This window comes from Hypomesus transpacificus, chromosome 15 (assembly GCF_021917145.1).
Source record: "Hypomesus transpacificus isolate Combined female chromosome 15, fHypTra1, whole genome shotgun sequence".
In the NCBI taxonomy this organism is placed as follows: domain Eukaryota; kingdom Metazoa; phylum Chordata; class Actinopteri; order Osmeriformes; family Osmeridae; genus Hypomesus; species Hypomesus transpacificus.
This window is the reverse complement of record NC_061074.1, coordinates 1,094,691-1,110,109: the sequence shown is the minus strand read 5'-3', so window position 1 is coordinate 1,110,109 and position 15,419 is coordinate 1,094,691. Positions and strand designations below refer to the sequence as shown.

The 15,419-nt window shown below is 51.6% G+C and overlaps 1 protein-coding gene across 2 annotated transcripts; it reads right to left on the bottom strand.

Moving 5' to 3' along the window:
* Nucleotides 1-1,008: 1,008 nt before the first annotated feature.
* Nucleotides 1,009-15,382, bottom strand: baz1b (bromodomain adjacent to zinc finger domain, 1B). 2 transcript variants are annotated; one of them, XM_047035520.1, is made up of 20 exons: nt 14,596-15,382; nt 13,632-13,748; nt 12,266-12,410; nt 11,589-11,784; nt 11,184-11,305; nt 10,872-11,069; nt 10,605-10,784; nt 8,846-10,379; nt 7,882-8,020; nt 7,634-7,770; nt 7,414-7,546; nt 7,183-7,281; nt 6,902-7,079; nt 6,577-6,765; nt 6,346-6,493; nt 5,898-6,042; nt 5,040-5,152; nt 4,287-4,432; nt 3,981-4,087; nt 1,009-3,870 (listed from the first exon to the last, which is right to left on the bottom strand). In XM_047035520.1, exons 1-20 carry the CDS (start codon nt 14,712-14,714, stop codon nt 2,679-2,681), a joined length of 5,337 nt encoding a protein of 1,778 aa, XP_046891476.1. In that variant the 5' UTR covers nt 14,715-15,382; the 3' UTR covers nt 1,009-2,678. The 2 variants fall into 2 exon arrangements, with proteins under 2 accessions (XP_046891476.1, XP_046891478.1); XM_047035522.1 differs by having other exon boundaries at nt 7,414-7,543.
* Nucleotides 15,383-15,419: the final 37 nt, after the last annotated feature.

Genomic DNA, 15,419 nt, shown 5'->3' with positions numbered 1-15,419 from the left:
CATCTTCCACAACCAATCCAGTTGGCAAATGACAAGCGTCAAGAAAGAAACCACCTTGATATGGTTCAAAAGACCACATAAGAAGGCAAAACACGTTATCTTACAGCCTACAGAATACACATAATTGCCATTTGAATAAGACTTTGACACACTTTGCCCCTGCCAAATGTCCTCTGCAGCGAGCAGTGCATTGGAACCCAGTTGTGTGTCAATATTTGCTAGGAGGCCAAGCCTGGTCCATGTGTATGAACTCTGTCCGGCGTGCACAGTGTACCCACTGGCAGTCTGCTCTGGTTCAAAGGCTAGTCTGCGCGTGGCAATGGTTTGCTTATCGAATGGTGGTCTTATCCCTGGCTTGTTTGAGCTTCGGTCATGACGGCATCCAAACTAAAACCACAACATTGTGCTGCTCAAAAATCCAGGTTAGTGAACACAGCCATGGGAATAAGGATGACGGTGAACATATCGAGAAAAAAAAAGATGTCACCCTTCAAGGAGTGAGGCCTACATTGTTTCTATAGTAGAAAGTGCAGCCGTCTTATCCTACCCTTTCCTCTCCTCCTGCATGTCTTCTGCTCTGCACCACATGCCTCCCCCCCTCAACGTAGAACACCTCCAGTCTGCTGTTGGAAAGTCTAGCCCGTCTTCCCTTCAGTGAGGAGAAGTCATTACCTGGAGCCACCCGAGATGTCCAACACAAACACCAGAGCATAATTAAAGAGAATGACAGGCTGGATGGCTGAAGCCAACACACCTCTCCTACACATCCCCTGCCAAGCGCTCTCCTCTCAGCCCATGCTCTGCCCATTTATCCTACCTTGTCAGATTTTCCGACTGTAGGCCAACTCTAACCTTGCAGTGTATAAGTGCAGTAAACCATGGTAGGACAACCTGACCGGTAGGATTAAGAAGCTCTGTCCACCTTCTGCATTAAGTGCTTAACCTTACTGTAAACATGGTGTCTGCACACCTTGATACTTGCGAACAAAATAAGAGTCCACTCTAGAGAACAGGACAATCAAGTTTTATTAAAAAGTAAAGAAAACACATCAGCCTCCTTTCTCGTGGTAACCTGCACCCTGTGGCCAGTTGGCGATTGGCAGTGATGACTGGGGAAACTACAAGTACAAACACGAAAGAGCTACGCTTCGTGTTCATAATCTTTATTGGAAGTTCTTTACACAGGAGGCCCAAACTCTGCCCAATTCCAACCCCAGCTCAGACTATAAATATAAACAGGTAAGTGTAAAAGACTTGGTTGTTCCTGCAGAAATAAAGAAAGCATTTACAGTCAGGAACTGTCGAGAGGGCAGTCACTTTTGCATGTTGTAGATTGGATTAACAGATCAGTCGGATCAAAATAGGATTTATCGAGGTGATATAACAGTCAGTAATGATTCCCCAATCATTTACACAAGTGTGATCTAAAACAGTAACAAAACGAACAAAAAGAAATAAAAGCATTCATATAACTGGCCAAATGATCCTAATAGAGCAAGGGGACGATGCTAATCCATGTTGGAACACTGCATATAAGGGTGCAACGTTCCAACGTGAAAACCAAGAGCTCTGTATGTCATGACCTCGCCAGTACCTACAGCACCCTACTGAAGGGGTCCATCTGTCCAGGGGGTGGATGGAGGCAGGCTTCGTGCAGCAGGAGGGAGGGGTTTCACAGTCTCCAACCAGTCTGCACCACACTGACACTGTGGGATTGATCGCTCGGCATGTTAAAGCAGCAGTTCTCTGTGCAACTGAACAGCACCACCTGGTGGCCATAGGATACTAATGATAAAATCCTGGAGCCTGACTGGACTATGGGATGCATCTAGGAGGTATTTCATATACTACTTTCCAATGATATTTAGCAGAATGTAAGTGGGTGGGTGGGGGAATTTAAAAAACTAATATTTTCATATGTGAATGCATTTGTCTACATATGTTCCCATGCAGATTTGCGCTTCTAGCATACAAATACACTGTATACCATCAGTCACCTGGCCCCGACACTGTCTCTGGAGCCGACAGGTCTGTGGAGGAGGAAGGGGCCTCACCTTAGCCTGGAGGATTGGTAGAGGTGAGAGGTCACAACATTTTACAACTGTGGTAACCTGGGGAGCATGACCATTCCTGCAAACCACGTGGCTGAAACCTGGGCAGGACTCTGCACTGAAAAAGGAGGAACTGAACTGAACGTGTTTAAAAAGTCATCAATCTATACCAGTGGGGATTGCTTAGCACAAGTGGGTGACATATCTTAAGAAACATGAGATGGTCAGTGTCTTGGGATCATGTGGGCAACGCACATGAAGCCCCTTCCCCATGGCCCAAGTGTCCATCCTGCTTCTTGGAGGCAGATGCTGCTGTTCTTGGGAGGATTACCAGGGCAAGAGAAGGCAGGAATGGGGATCAGGTCAAATTAAAGACTCTTAAAGGGGTGTCACAAACCCTCAACATCACATGTCAATTTGTTGTTTTCCCGGTTGAAAAAAATCACCAATATTAAATTGCGTTACAAATATAAATCAGTTTTCTATCAATTTCAAAATATGAACATAAATCTGAACACCAAAAAAGGAAAAAAAGGAAAACTCCATCTGAGAGCGGAGTCCCATTTCTGTGGGAGTCCTTTTAGAAGGGCCAGAAGAATTCAAGAGCCACCGAAGCCCCCCTGGACTTCACGAGGAGCGTTTCCTCCTCTTGGAATGTCGCTGGCTGGGCCTGTCCTCGTCACTGCTGCCAGCCCCGCCGCCCCCCTGGCCCCCCCGCCGGCGAGTTCTCCTGTCGCGCTCGCTGTCACTCTCCTGCTCCTGGTAGTTTCTCCTGCTGGTGCTCACGGCCGCCCGCTTGCTCTTCCGAATCACGGCAGCGGTCCCTTCGCTCTCGCTCTCCTCCTCCTCCTCTTCCTGCTGCTGCTGTCGTCTGCCACGCTTGGTCTTCCTCCTCACGGCAGCCTGCCCTTCGCTCTCGCTCTCCTCCTCCTCCTCCTCCTGCTGCTGTCGTCTGCCACGCTTGGTCTTCCTCCTCACGGCAGCCTGCCCTTCGCTCTCGCTCTCGCTCTCCTCCTCCTCCTGCTCCTGTCGTCTGCCACGCTTGGTCTTCCTCCTCACGGCAGCGTGCCCTTCGCTCTCGCTCTCCTCCTCCTCCTGCTCCTGTCGTCTGCCACGCTTGGTCTTCCTCCTCACGGCAGCCTGCCCTTCGCTCTCGCTCTCCTCCTCCTCCTGCTGCTGTCGTCTGCCACGCTTGGTCTTCCTCCTCACGGCAGCCTGCCCTTCGCTCTCGCTCTCGCTCTCCTCCTCCTCCTCCTCCTCCTCCTCCTGTCGTCTGCCACGCTTGGTCTTCCTCCTCACGGCAGCGTGCCCTTCGCTCTCGCTCTCCTCCTCCTCCTGCAGCTGTCGTCTGCCACGCTTGGTTTTCCTCGCCTGCTCCACCACCACTCTCCTGGGCCGGCCCACCTTGCCGTTCTGCCTTTTCCTCCCCTTCTGCTGCTGCTGCTGCTGCTGCTCCTCCTCCTCCTCCTCCTCCTCCTCCTCTTCCTCCTCCTCCTCCTCCTCCTCGCTGCGGTCCTCTGAGTGGGCCGGGGTGCGACTGAGGCGTTTGCGCTGGCGCCGGCGCAGGTAGCTGAGGCCGGGCAGCAGCTTGTGCAGCAGCTCGCTGAAGGCCTGCTCCGTCTTGGTCATGCAGGAGAGCACCGAGCTGCCGGTCTGGTTGTACTCCTCGGCGTTGGAGAACACCAGCTTGATGTCCTCCAGGAAGTCCTGCGCGTGGCGGTACTGGCCCTTGGAGAACTTGGCCAGCATGGTCTGGAAGTCCATGGGGCTGGAGATGATGTCCAGGTAGTCTTCCGCCTCGTCAGCGGACACGGGCTCTCTGCAGGGCAGCAACGTGTCAGACATTAAGACGTGTCGCTGCACGCAGGTCTTCTCGGACATGTTTAAAAAGGGGACAGGTGACGGGGGTTGTCAAGCCTGCGCTCTCACCTGAAGGGCCAGCTGTAGCGGAACTTGACCATTTTCTGAAGGATCTCCTCACAGCGCTCCAGTTCCAGAACCTGCCGGCTCACTCCTGTCCTGGTGCTCTGTCGTACCTGCAGAAACACACCTTTTACTCCAACTGCTGCCGCTGTCACTTCAAGCTCCATAAAGAACAATGACAACAAGTTAAATAATACATATACAATATAAACAACTGAGACACCCTATCCCATTAATCACACACTCACAAGTTAACTAAAGACAAAGACGCTGTTGTTGCCTCAGAGTGAGTTTGTGTATGTTGGTCCTCACCAGCTCATCTATGTCAGCAGGGCTGCTGGGCCGGGCCCGCTGTTTGCTGCCCCGACCACTAGGGGGAGAGTGTTTCTTAGACTTGTGCTTACTGGACCCTTTGGAGCGCGACGACAGCTGTTTGTTCTTCTTCTTCCGTGGTCTTACTGTGTGTGTGGGGGGGGGGGGGGAATTCACTAGTTACAGATCAATTTTACTTGATGAAAAACATTTATGACTATGCCAAAATCTGAGGGGAACTGTCGTCAACCAATGCTTATTTATCATCTTTAAACGGTCAAAAACAGTCAAAAACATCCAGATTGTTTTTGCTGGGGTGCTGTTAAATGACCAGAAGCTCCTCTCCTGATCTCCTGCTGAGTAGATGAGACACTTGTAAGCTCCACAGGCCTCCACCCACAGCCCCACTAGAGTCTGTGTGTTTAGCTAGCGTGCAGGGCTGGACTCACAGAGGATCAGCCTGCCACATCAGCTCAGTGTAGCCAGGGGGACGAGCCCCACACATCAAGAGGGCTGCCTAGCAGGACTCAGACGAGCACCCTGGGACAATGGGCAGGAGGAGAATAGGGGCCAGAGTGGCTCCAGCATGGCAGTCATTCCCATCCCTCTCCGGCTAGTCCCATTGTCCCGGCTGTTGAAACAGCCCAAAGCCCTTTCCTCACACTACACAGGGCTGAAGCAGTGAGGATCTCTCCCCCCCCCCCCCCCCCCCCCATCGCAGAAGGCGTTGGTTCTGAGGAAGGCTCCACTCACAGCTGTGCCCCATGGCTTTGTAATCGTTGTCCTCCTCTTCATCGTCCTCCTCTTCCTCCGACTCCTCCTCAGACTCCCTGTCCTCCTCTTCCTCCGTATCCTCATTGTAGTTCCTGTAACACAGGAAACGGTAGGAGATAAGCTCAGCTTTTTCCATGCGACACAACCACCACATTTTGAAGTAGGGTGGGCGGAGGTAATGTCAGATGTATTTATGTGGGGAGAGGTAACGTATGTTGGGGTGCGGTAAGGGGAGGTGACTGTGCTGGGGTGAGGTGACTGTGCTGGGGTGAGGTGACTGTGCTGGGGTTAGGTGAGTGTGGTGACTGTGCTAGGGTGAGGTGACTGTGCTGGGGTGAGGTGAGTGTGGTGACTGTGCTAGGGTGAGGTGACTGTGCTGGGGTGAGGCGAGTGTGGTGACTGTGCTGGGGTGAGGCGAGTGTGGTGACTGTGCTGGGGTCAGGTGACTGTGCTGGAGGGGTCAGGTGATCGTGCTGGGGGATCAGGTGACTGTGCTGGGGGATCAGGTGACTGTGCTGGGGGATCAGGTGAGTGTGGTGACTGTGCTGGGGTTAGGTGAGTGTGGTGACTGTGCTGGGGTGAGGTGAGTGTGGTGACTGTGCTGGGGTGAGGTGAGTGTGGTGACTGTGCTGGGGTGAGGTGACTGTGCTGGGGTGAGGTGACTGTGGTGACTGTGCTGGGGTGAGGTGACTGTGCTGGGGTGAGGTGACTGTGCTGGGGTGAGGTGACTGTGCTGGGGTGAGGTGACTGTGGTGACTGTGCTGGGGTGAGGTGACTGTGCTGGGGTGAGGTGACTGTGCTGGGGTGAGGTGACTGTGCTGGGGGGGATGAGGGTACCTGGCGCGGGAGTAGCGGCGTGCCACCGTGGGCTGGCAGGCAGGGCACAGCCACTCCCCAGCAGGGATCCGGTGCAGCACGGGACGCAGGCAGTACAGGTGGAAGGCCTTGTTACACTCGTCACATAGAATCAGCTTGTCATCCTCTAACGAAGGGACCAATCAGAGAGTCAGGCATCAAACTTCCAACTGTACATAGCACTATAATGAGTGGTTTACCAAATGAACTGTACCAAGTTTCCATACTGGTGCTCAGATATACAGAGCTCTGCTACCACCTACTGGCTACTTGTGGAATGACGTGGTTGAGTGGTTGAGAATCGTTTTTATTGAAAGAGGAACCGGTGTTGGTTCACAGGAAACAGAACCCTCTTGGATTAGGTAAGGCGCTCCGCTCTTCCTGTGGCCGTGCAGAGCCTCAGACTGCAGCGTGAAGTCAGGATACCCACCTTTCTTCCTGCACACCTTGCACCGAGCGTTCTCCGCCGACATGTCCCACTTGATGCACGAGTCCAGCATGCCCAGAAGCACATGCATCCGGGAGAAGGTTTGGGCCTCGCGGATGGCTGTCTTCCATTTCTCCACCGCCGTCGCCACCTGTTGGAAGGGAGAGGGGGAGAGACGGGTTACAGAGGCCGTGGCCAGTGGAGACCGACAGGAGGACAGGAGGAGTGGCTCACCCTGGCCTCCTCCGCCAGCTTCTTGTCTTCGTCCACCTCCTCGGCCTTGCTGCTCTCCTCCCCGCCCGCCTGCTTCCGCCTCTTCTTCTGCTTGGGAGCCATGAAGCCCTGGAGGAACTTCTTGATCACGCAGTCTTGGACGGTGATGATGCACTCTCCAAACTCCTTCAGCTTCTCCATGTTTCGCAACTGAGGACCGGACACAATAAACACCCTGGTCAGAGGGTTCACAGTACGGGAAGTGCAACAGGAAAAACCACAAAACATCGCCATGCCGGCCCATAGACTGCATCCGTTTCTACCATGAGCGGGGAGTGTAAGGGACCTTGTTTTCGAAGAGAATGTTGTCCTCCAGGTAGCCTAGGCCCCCCTTGTGCAGACGCGAGGCCACCTCCATGATGTCACTGCGGAGGTACTTGAGGAGCTCCTGGTGGCCGTCACAGCTCCGGAGGCCTATCCGGTTCTTGCGGGTCAGGTAGATAGAGTGGAGGACATCCTGGTACCTGCAAAGGCAAATAGGATACAGTTGGAAGGAGTGAGTGCGTGTGTGTGTTGGTGCGTGAGTGGCAGTCAGTGAGTATATAAGCGAGCATCCAATCTTCTCACCTAACTTGCAGCTTACTCTTCAGGTCACTCTCTCGGACTCCCTGAGGATGGAGGTTCTCCACCAGCTCCTCTAGTTCTGTGGGCGTGTCGCACACAAACCTGCCACAACACAGGCGGGGGGAGGGGGGGTGCAGGTTGAAACAAGAACATGGACTAAACATGGCTGCTAATCCAGAGCTGCTGTAGTGGTGCAGACACACTGGTCGATGTCCTGGGCTTGGTGGCTCCTACCAGAGGTTCTGTCCCTGTTTGGGGACCGTGGTCTCTCTGCACACGTCAGCCAGCGCTCCAGACTGGGCCGCCTCAGCACCATCGATGCTGTCTTCCTCCTCCTCCTCCTCTTCCTCCTCCTTGTCTCCACCTGCTGGAACGAGGGGGCAGGCGTTAGCCACAGGGCTGTTACATCTAAACGGCGGCACGATGACGGGTGGTTCGAGGATGTGACACTCACCCTCTTCCTCCTCTTCCTCCTCCTCTTCCTCGCCGCTGGTCTCTTCAGCAGGGGGGGTGTAGCTGTAGGTGATGCTCTCATGCACCCAGCCCTTCTCAATGTACAGGCCAGGCACCACGTCGGAGAACAGCCAGTACCTGAGAGGAACACGCACACGCTTTGCATTTACACAAACTGCCTGGAGAATCCCTGTACAGGCATGAGTGGAAAAACAGCAGCGTCGATGTGGTGATGTCCTGTGTTATGACCTGTTGTGGTTGCGGTCCGTTCCCAGGGGGATTCTCCTGAAGACCAGCTTAGCCTTGAGGATGCCGTCCTGGAAGGCCCTCTCGGCGGAGACCTTCTGCTTGCGGACGCGCTCCTCCTCTGCCTCCTTCTCCATGCGCTCTGCCCACAGGGAGGAACAGACCAGGATCCAATGAGAATGATATGGGGGAGGGGCCTGCCTGACAGCCCACCCTGGCACGACACTGCACCCACGCCAGGTTTACTGTACCTCACAATCCCTAACCCCACCACACCCCCATATCTTCACCTTAAAATTAACAGAGAACTTTTCATTTTGTCCCAATTCAGCTGTGGACCAGAAACGTAGTTATTATGGGAAATTACTTTTTGTATCAGATTTATTTCCACTATACTATGGGTTACAGCCCGACAGATTTATCGGCAGGCCGATATAATCGGCCAATGTTAGGAATTTTCCTTTTACGGACAAAACACCCTTCAACCATGTTAGTGTTGGCATTGCATAGTTTGTGTCCACCAGAGGACACTCTAGAACATCCCTGTTGGCAACATGTTTAGAACGCCCAGGGTTTCCCGCAGGAACCCCCACCCCCCCCCCCCCCCCCCCCCCCCCCCCCCCCCCACACAAATTTTCTTCGGGAAACCCTGAGGCAGAGTGTTAGGAAAATCGGTACCTTTTGTTACGCGTTTCTGGATTCTATCCATCTCTATATATCTATATCGGCCGATGTATCGGTATCGCCCTTAAAAATCCTTCATCGATCGGGCTCTACTATGGGTGCTGTTAGTGACCTGCTCAATTTGATCATGATGTGACAGCCAGGGCCAATCAGGGACTGTCCCATTTTTCAGATTGCCGTAGTGAGCCACCATCTTAAAAATGGGTCGTTGAGTACATGTCACTTGGTGTGTGAACATGTTTGTGAGCGAGTGGTTTCGACCAAACGCCCCCCTGCTTCTCACCCTTGTTCTGCCTGTCCTGCTCCTCCTTGTCCTTCTTGGCCTGGATGGACATCAGCCTCCTGCTCTTCACCGAGCTGATCATGTCATCCTGGTCCGGCTCAGCCTTCCCCTCCTTCTTCACCTCCACCTTCCCCTCCTTCTTCACCTCCACCTTCCCCTCCTTCTTCACCTCCACCTTCCCCTCCTTCTTCAGCTCCACCTTCCCCTCCTTCTTCACCTCCACCTTCCCCTCCTTCTCGGGCTTGGCTGTGGCCGTGGGCCCGTCCCCCTTGACCTCCATCTGCTCCTTGCGCCGCAGCTTCTCCGCCCTCTTGCGGTCGTTGACCTCCTTGAGCGAGGCGAGGCGCTCCTTCCAGAGCTCGGCTGAGCGCTGGTGCATGGCTTCCACGTGGTCCTCCACGGAGTAGGTCATGAGGATGCGGTGGCACAGCGCCACCAGCAGGCTGGTCTTGTCCTGCGGGGTCAGCTCAAACACCTCCACCGTCTCCAGGCGCTCCAGGAACTCGCTGGTCACCACGTCGTCGAAGCCTCCCAGGGCCCAGTCGTCCGAGCCCTGGCCGCTGTGCTCGCCGTGGGCGTCGCACGGCCGCAGGCACAGGCGCACCAGCTCGGACACGGAGTGCATGGTGAGGGGGATCTCCGACAGGGCCATGTCCAGCTCGCTGTAGCCCTCGGCCAGCTCGTCCTGGAGCAGGGTCTGGAGCAGCACCACCAGCACCCGGTTCAGGTAGTGGAAACCCGCCTTCTCTCCAGCCAGGGCTTCCATCAGCGCCACGGCCGTGATGGGATACTGGTCGTCCGGCATCAACAGGCCCGCGTAGCAGTTGAGGAAGTCGGCCACCATGGCGACGTCTCCAAACAAGGCGTTGGGCAGTCCCTCGGGCATGTCCACCAACTTGAAGGTGGGCAGGCTCTTGCCCTTGATCTCTTGGTCCTCGTAGCGGCGCTGCTGCTCGCGGCGCACCAGCATCTCCTTCTCGCGGCGCTCCCTGGCCTTCTCCCTCAGCTTCTCCTTGATCTCCTCGCGCTTCTTGCGCATCACGTCCTGCTTCTCCTCCTCGCTCATGGCAGCCCAGAGCCGCTTTTGCTCCAGCAGCTCCCAGCGTTTCAGCACCAGGTCCTTCAGCTCCTCGGGGAGGCGGTTGCGGTCGTCCGGAGACAGGGCCTTGGCTGCCTTGGAGATGAGGGAGGACAGGGCATTCTTCTTGTCCTCTTTGCCCTTGTTCTCCTTGTAGTAGCGCAGGAGGTGCAGGGCCATGGGGGGCAGGGGCTTGCCCAACTTGGGCGTCCCGGGTCCAGAGCTGCGGGCTCTTTTTTTGGGGCTGCCGGCAGGAGCGTTCTTGGCCAAGTCCAGCAGGGTCATTTGCTTCATCTTGGGTTTCTTGGATCCACCTTTATCGGTTTTGAGGTTGCTCCTGCTCCTGCTGCTCTTCTTGTTTCCGGGCTTCTTGCCTGACTTTGGAGTGGCGGATCCTTTACCTTCTGCTTTCTTCGGGGTTCCATTTTTGACTTTCAGAGGGGAGCCATTCATTTTCTTTAAATGAAATAAGAATAACAATTTTTAAAAGCACAACAACAACAAAAAAACATACTATTACAATTATTGGATTCATTAATCCAGCAGGGCTACTCTTGTATTTAATCCCCAGATTATAAAGTCAACAACAAACAAGACAGGTAACTCAAGGCTGTCTGCTCACAGGTGTCCTGTGTCAGCTGACTAACCCCCCCCCTCATGACCACGTGCTGTGAGCCTGACCTGCATGTGGCCCCAGAGTGTGGGGCTCAGCGGCATGTTCACAGAGTCCTTCTTCTTTTTCTTCTTCTCGCTCTTTTCGTTTTGATCTTCACTGGACTCTGAAGTCTTGAGTTTTTTGCTGGGTTTTCCTTCGGGTGAGGTCAAGCTCTTGCGTTTGGTGGTAGAATTCTCAGCCAAGAACTAAAGAGACAAACAATTAATGGAATCCCTCAAACTACATTCTTACTGGGTTCTTTAAGGTTTTCGGGGGAAAAGGTGAACATTCACCTTGTATGGATCCAGCAGGAAGTCACTGAATTTGCTGGGCAGATTGAACTTCTTCACCAGTTCGTCCTCCACCACCCAGGGGGCGCTCTCCCCTGTCCCCAGCCTCAGTGCATAGTGTCTGATGAAGTAACGCATGATCTCCTTGGTCGGGGGACGTTCGCTCCGGAAGAGGCTGTCCACAGGAACGTCACTGATGACCTGGGTGCAGATGACACATTTAGATATGACAACAGCTAGACATCATCATGCTCCCACTCTGATGGTAATCTCTAAGTAAATGACATTGTCAAAGTGAAAACGGAAGACCCAAACCTTATCCTCGTTGATGAGCTTTACATCATACTTGTGTGGAAGGAATTTGGGCATAACCCATCTCTTTTTCTCCTCTTTTACACTGGTGGGCAGTTTCCTGGGAGATCTACGTGCCCGGTCACCTAGCAATAACAAACACTTTACAAACACAACTCATCCCAGCAGAGAAACCATGCGATGCATTCTGCCCTCAAAAAGAAGGCCCCATGTGATGTCACTTGGTGGGCGTTTTCAGTACAGGACTCAAAATCCCATCCTCGTTAGACATCGTTGATGTGGATTTGTCCTAGCAGGGCCCCCTGTGCTGGGCCCCCTGTGCTGGGCCCCCCTGTGCTGGGCCCCCCTGTGCTGGGCCCCCCTGTGCTGGGCCCCCCTGTGCTGGGCCCCCCTGTGGCAGGTACTCACTGAGACTCTCTCTCCGGCTGCTCTCCTCCTCCCGGGGCAGCAGCTCCTTCTTCTGGTTCTCCTGGCTGGCATTCTCTTTGTCACTGGAGGGAGAATCGCAGGCTCCCTCTAGCTTCTTCTCTGCTGCCTCGCCCTCGGGGTTCTCCAGAGGGTGGATCTTCACTATCTTCACACGCAGACTTTTATCTTTCCCCAGCTGAACGCAAAAAGAGCATTACTTTCTTCATACCAAACGTCTTACCGGCAGTCTTATCAAAGTCAGTCACAGTGTATCAGGGCTATTCACATCAAATGAGATGGTCCAGTCACACAACATTTGTAAGTATGAAAGGTCCCCACCCTTGATATCAACCGTTATTTGCACTTCAGTAGATACCGTTCGTAAAGGAACGGGTGTCATTATTGGCACCAGGTTTTGGTACCTAACCCTATACATTTAACCACTTTTGAAACATCACTGCTTCAGTCAGTGATTGCCGATGTATTCGGCAATTTGCAAAATAACATAATTATGTACATTTAAGTAACCATAACAAAGGACTTTAAATCCGCAAAATACTGAAGAAAAAAAAAACCCCCACCAACGCAATTCACCCCACCGAAGATTGCCAATGTATTTGTCATACCGCCCAACCCAACCTTCAATCTCACCACGTCCTCTTTAAGGGATGACTCACCAGGAAGTCACACTCTTCATCCACAGCGTACTTGGTGAGGATCTCCACCCAGGCCTGGTCCACTAGCTTATCCAAAGACACAGTGTTGTGGTGGACCATCTCCAGAACAGGCCTCTCGAACCACAGGGGATACTCCTCCTGGAGGCTGAACACAACCAAGGGACAAACACGCATCACTAAACCCTCATGGTATAGATATACCCTGCAGCATTCGCCCCGTCTGATGTCCTGTATTAGTGCACGTTTCCTAAAGGAATTTGCACACATCTTTGAACTTATAATAATGTATTCGTCCATTATTATTATTCAACACACATATATATATATATATATATATGTATATATATGCATTTCTGGAGTTAAGGTTAGGGTTAATTTATTATTCAGTTGACCAAAAATATGCTTAGAGATGTAACTTCCTGTAAAAAGACCCAGAAATACCAAGGACCACATCCCTGCATTCCACCACACAGCACTGTTATGCAGCGGGTGACAAAAGGATTTCATAACATCTTGACAGTAAAGTTCAGGATGTCCAGTAGGGGGAGACCACTCGCTCCGTATACGCCACAGTATTAATAGACCGTTTTAAATACGTTGGCTGATCTTGCCTGCTTTGAGGGCAAGAGCTCAGCCTGGCTGCTCAGGCTGGCTGCAGCACTGCTGGGATTTGCTTCCGATAGTTGTGTGCAACATTCTCAGCTAGCTGAATCCTACGCTCTTTGACAGTGCCAGGGGCCAATGTACAGAAAGCAGACAAGCTGTTATGAAACCTTTTGTATCCTCCGAGTGGGCATATACACAACATGATTCTGCCCAGTCCTTTGGTAGCATGAGAAACACTGTCCATTCCACACTGGATTCAATGATGACTCAATTGTAGAGACTGTAAATAGAATGGAAGGAGGGGCACTGAACCAAGTCCAATCACAACGGAGCTGTACATCACATGACCTTCACAGGGTGAAAGGAACGTTTGTAGATTCTTTCTTGATCTGAGTGACGGTTTTGTTATATCATATGAAACTGAATCAATCATGTGTAAGTGTGCAAGTCACCATGTCTGTCTCTGAGAGACTGGATCACTCCTGAGAACAGGAACAAGAGAAGGGATATGTATTCTACTCACAAAATGTAAATAACCTTGGCACTGATCAGGTCACTCATTATCAAACTGCTATAAAACGCAACTGTCCTCACATTTTCTTGTGACGTGCAAATGGTCACTACCAGACATTCACAAACTATTTAAAAAGTACATGTCCCAACAGAAGTCATATGCTTTTAAAATCATGTAGGCAACTGCTCTATAGCAGAATCTAGAGTAAATGGTTGAAAAACTGGGTGACGTGAAGTGTATAATTACAGTTCTGTGACTTCTTGCTCCTCCTCCCAGGCCTCTTTGTGAGTGAGCTGGGCGCTGCCAGTGCTCTTGCAGGTCCAGATGCGCTCGCTGTACCTTTGCAGCCTGGCTTCGTACTCTCTGCAGCCATTATATCAGGAAACCAACAACAAAATTGCTTACAGGAAGAAAAAAAAGTTTACCTCTTCACATCGAGTCAAAACGAGGTTCACTATCTGTCATTTCCTCAGCCAACCACAAGAGGCCCCTTATTTATTATTAATGAACCATGTAGCAATTTATCTCAATAATTAAAAGGCAAGCTGTGGGTAAGGTCCTATGTCCAACTTAAACTATAATCACTAGACCGAAATCACATGCCACTTTACAAAAGCACACTAAAACTAAACTTTTGAAAAGTAGCATGTGAACAACCATGGCTACCACGTTAACATCATCCTTGCAGCTTCTATGTCACTAATTAAATTAGTAGTTATGTCACTTTAGATTCCTATATCGGACAACCTTGCTAAAAGGCAATGCTTCCAACTCAAAGCTAAACTTACACACACTGGGTACCGGACAGCATATTTTAAAATGTCAGTCAGCTAATACTGTATACAAATGAAGAGTATGCAAACCCCTATGACAGGGGTAACAACAACAATGAAATACATTTAAAAGCGAGTGGGCTAATAGACATAATGAACAAGACGAGCATTACGTGCAGGAATAACAAGTCAACGAATCGAAACACTGCCTAGCTAACGCTAGCGAGGCTAGAAACCCGTGTCTATGAATGCGAGTGTGTGACGGAGAGAAACAATATGTAAAGACCACGCAAAACAAAAACGACAAACACCGAATATCATCAATGAAACTAGGTATAATTGTTCTGAATACATAGTGACGTGCTTCTATGGGTAGCTTAGCTAAGTGGCTAACGTGTGGCGGATAGATTCGAGTCTGACATCATGTAGAAGGATACTCTTTGTTCCTGAAGGCCTCCTTGGTGTGTTCGATGATGTAGACCTCCTCCGCTGGGCCTGGCGGCTCGGCTAGCGGCTTAACCAGCGGGTAGGGTTTCCGGCCCAAAAGCGGTGCCATCGTAAGTCCAAAACGTCAGTAACGTCGACTTTAGAAATAAGTCTCCTAGCACAGAACTACTCAAAATAAGATAATATAGCCTTAGCATGTATCCAAGTACACAACAAATGTCACCGAGGACTGTCCACGTTACCGGCGAGCACAACGTGTAGCATCAAACTAGCTAGCTAGCAGGGTAGTTTTTTGCTAGCCAGATAATTCCTCGCTGCAAAACAATAACACAGCACTTCTTGCTATCAGCTACATCGCATCAAAGTTCTGTTCGCCGCTGGTTATGCCATGTTTATGCATCACGTACAAAATAAGATGCCTGATAAAATTACACTACTATGATTATCTGGAGTAAACTTCTGCTGGTCCGAAAAAAGGATGGAGATGCGCGCCTCGCAGGATTCACGAACTCGCGGCAAAGCACAGGCTCCCGTCAGGGGGTCTGGCGCGTTCTCTACTCCCCGGTCTTCTTAACTGGCTAGGCCTCTTTTAACAGACTGAATTTTCTCTTTCGCTATTCTTGCAGTTCAAAGTTACGAATGCAACAAGTAAAGTACACGGTTGTAAAAAGTACACAGCAACACACAAGAGGTTAATTCCTGGCTGAGAGAAATGGCGGGAGCTCTTACTCCGCCGGCACAATCCCGCACAACCCCAAAACTCCCGTTTCCCCGGCAGCAAACCGCGTCGGTAAGATTTATCCCTCCCATCACC

What these genes read in the sequence shown, in the direction of transcription:
- baz1b (XM_047035520.1), bottom strand. Translation starts at nt 14,714, where the DNA reads ATGGCACCGCTTTTGGGCCGGAAACCCTACCCGCTGGTTAAGCCGCTA. An exon ending in CAGCCGGAGAGAGAGTCTCA is followed by an intron (nt 11,306 to 11,588) that starts GTGAGTACCTGC and finishes TGTTATTGCTAG; the next exon opens with GTGACCGGGCACGTAGATCT. An exon ending in CAAAGCCATGGGGCACAGCT is followed by an intron (nt 4,433 to 5,039) that starts GTGAGTGGAGCC and finishes CCACACACACAG; the next exon opens with TAAGACCACGGAAGAAGAAG.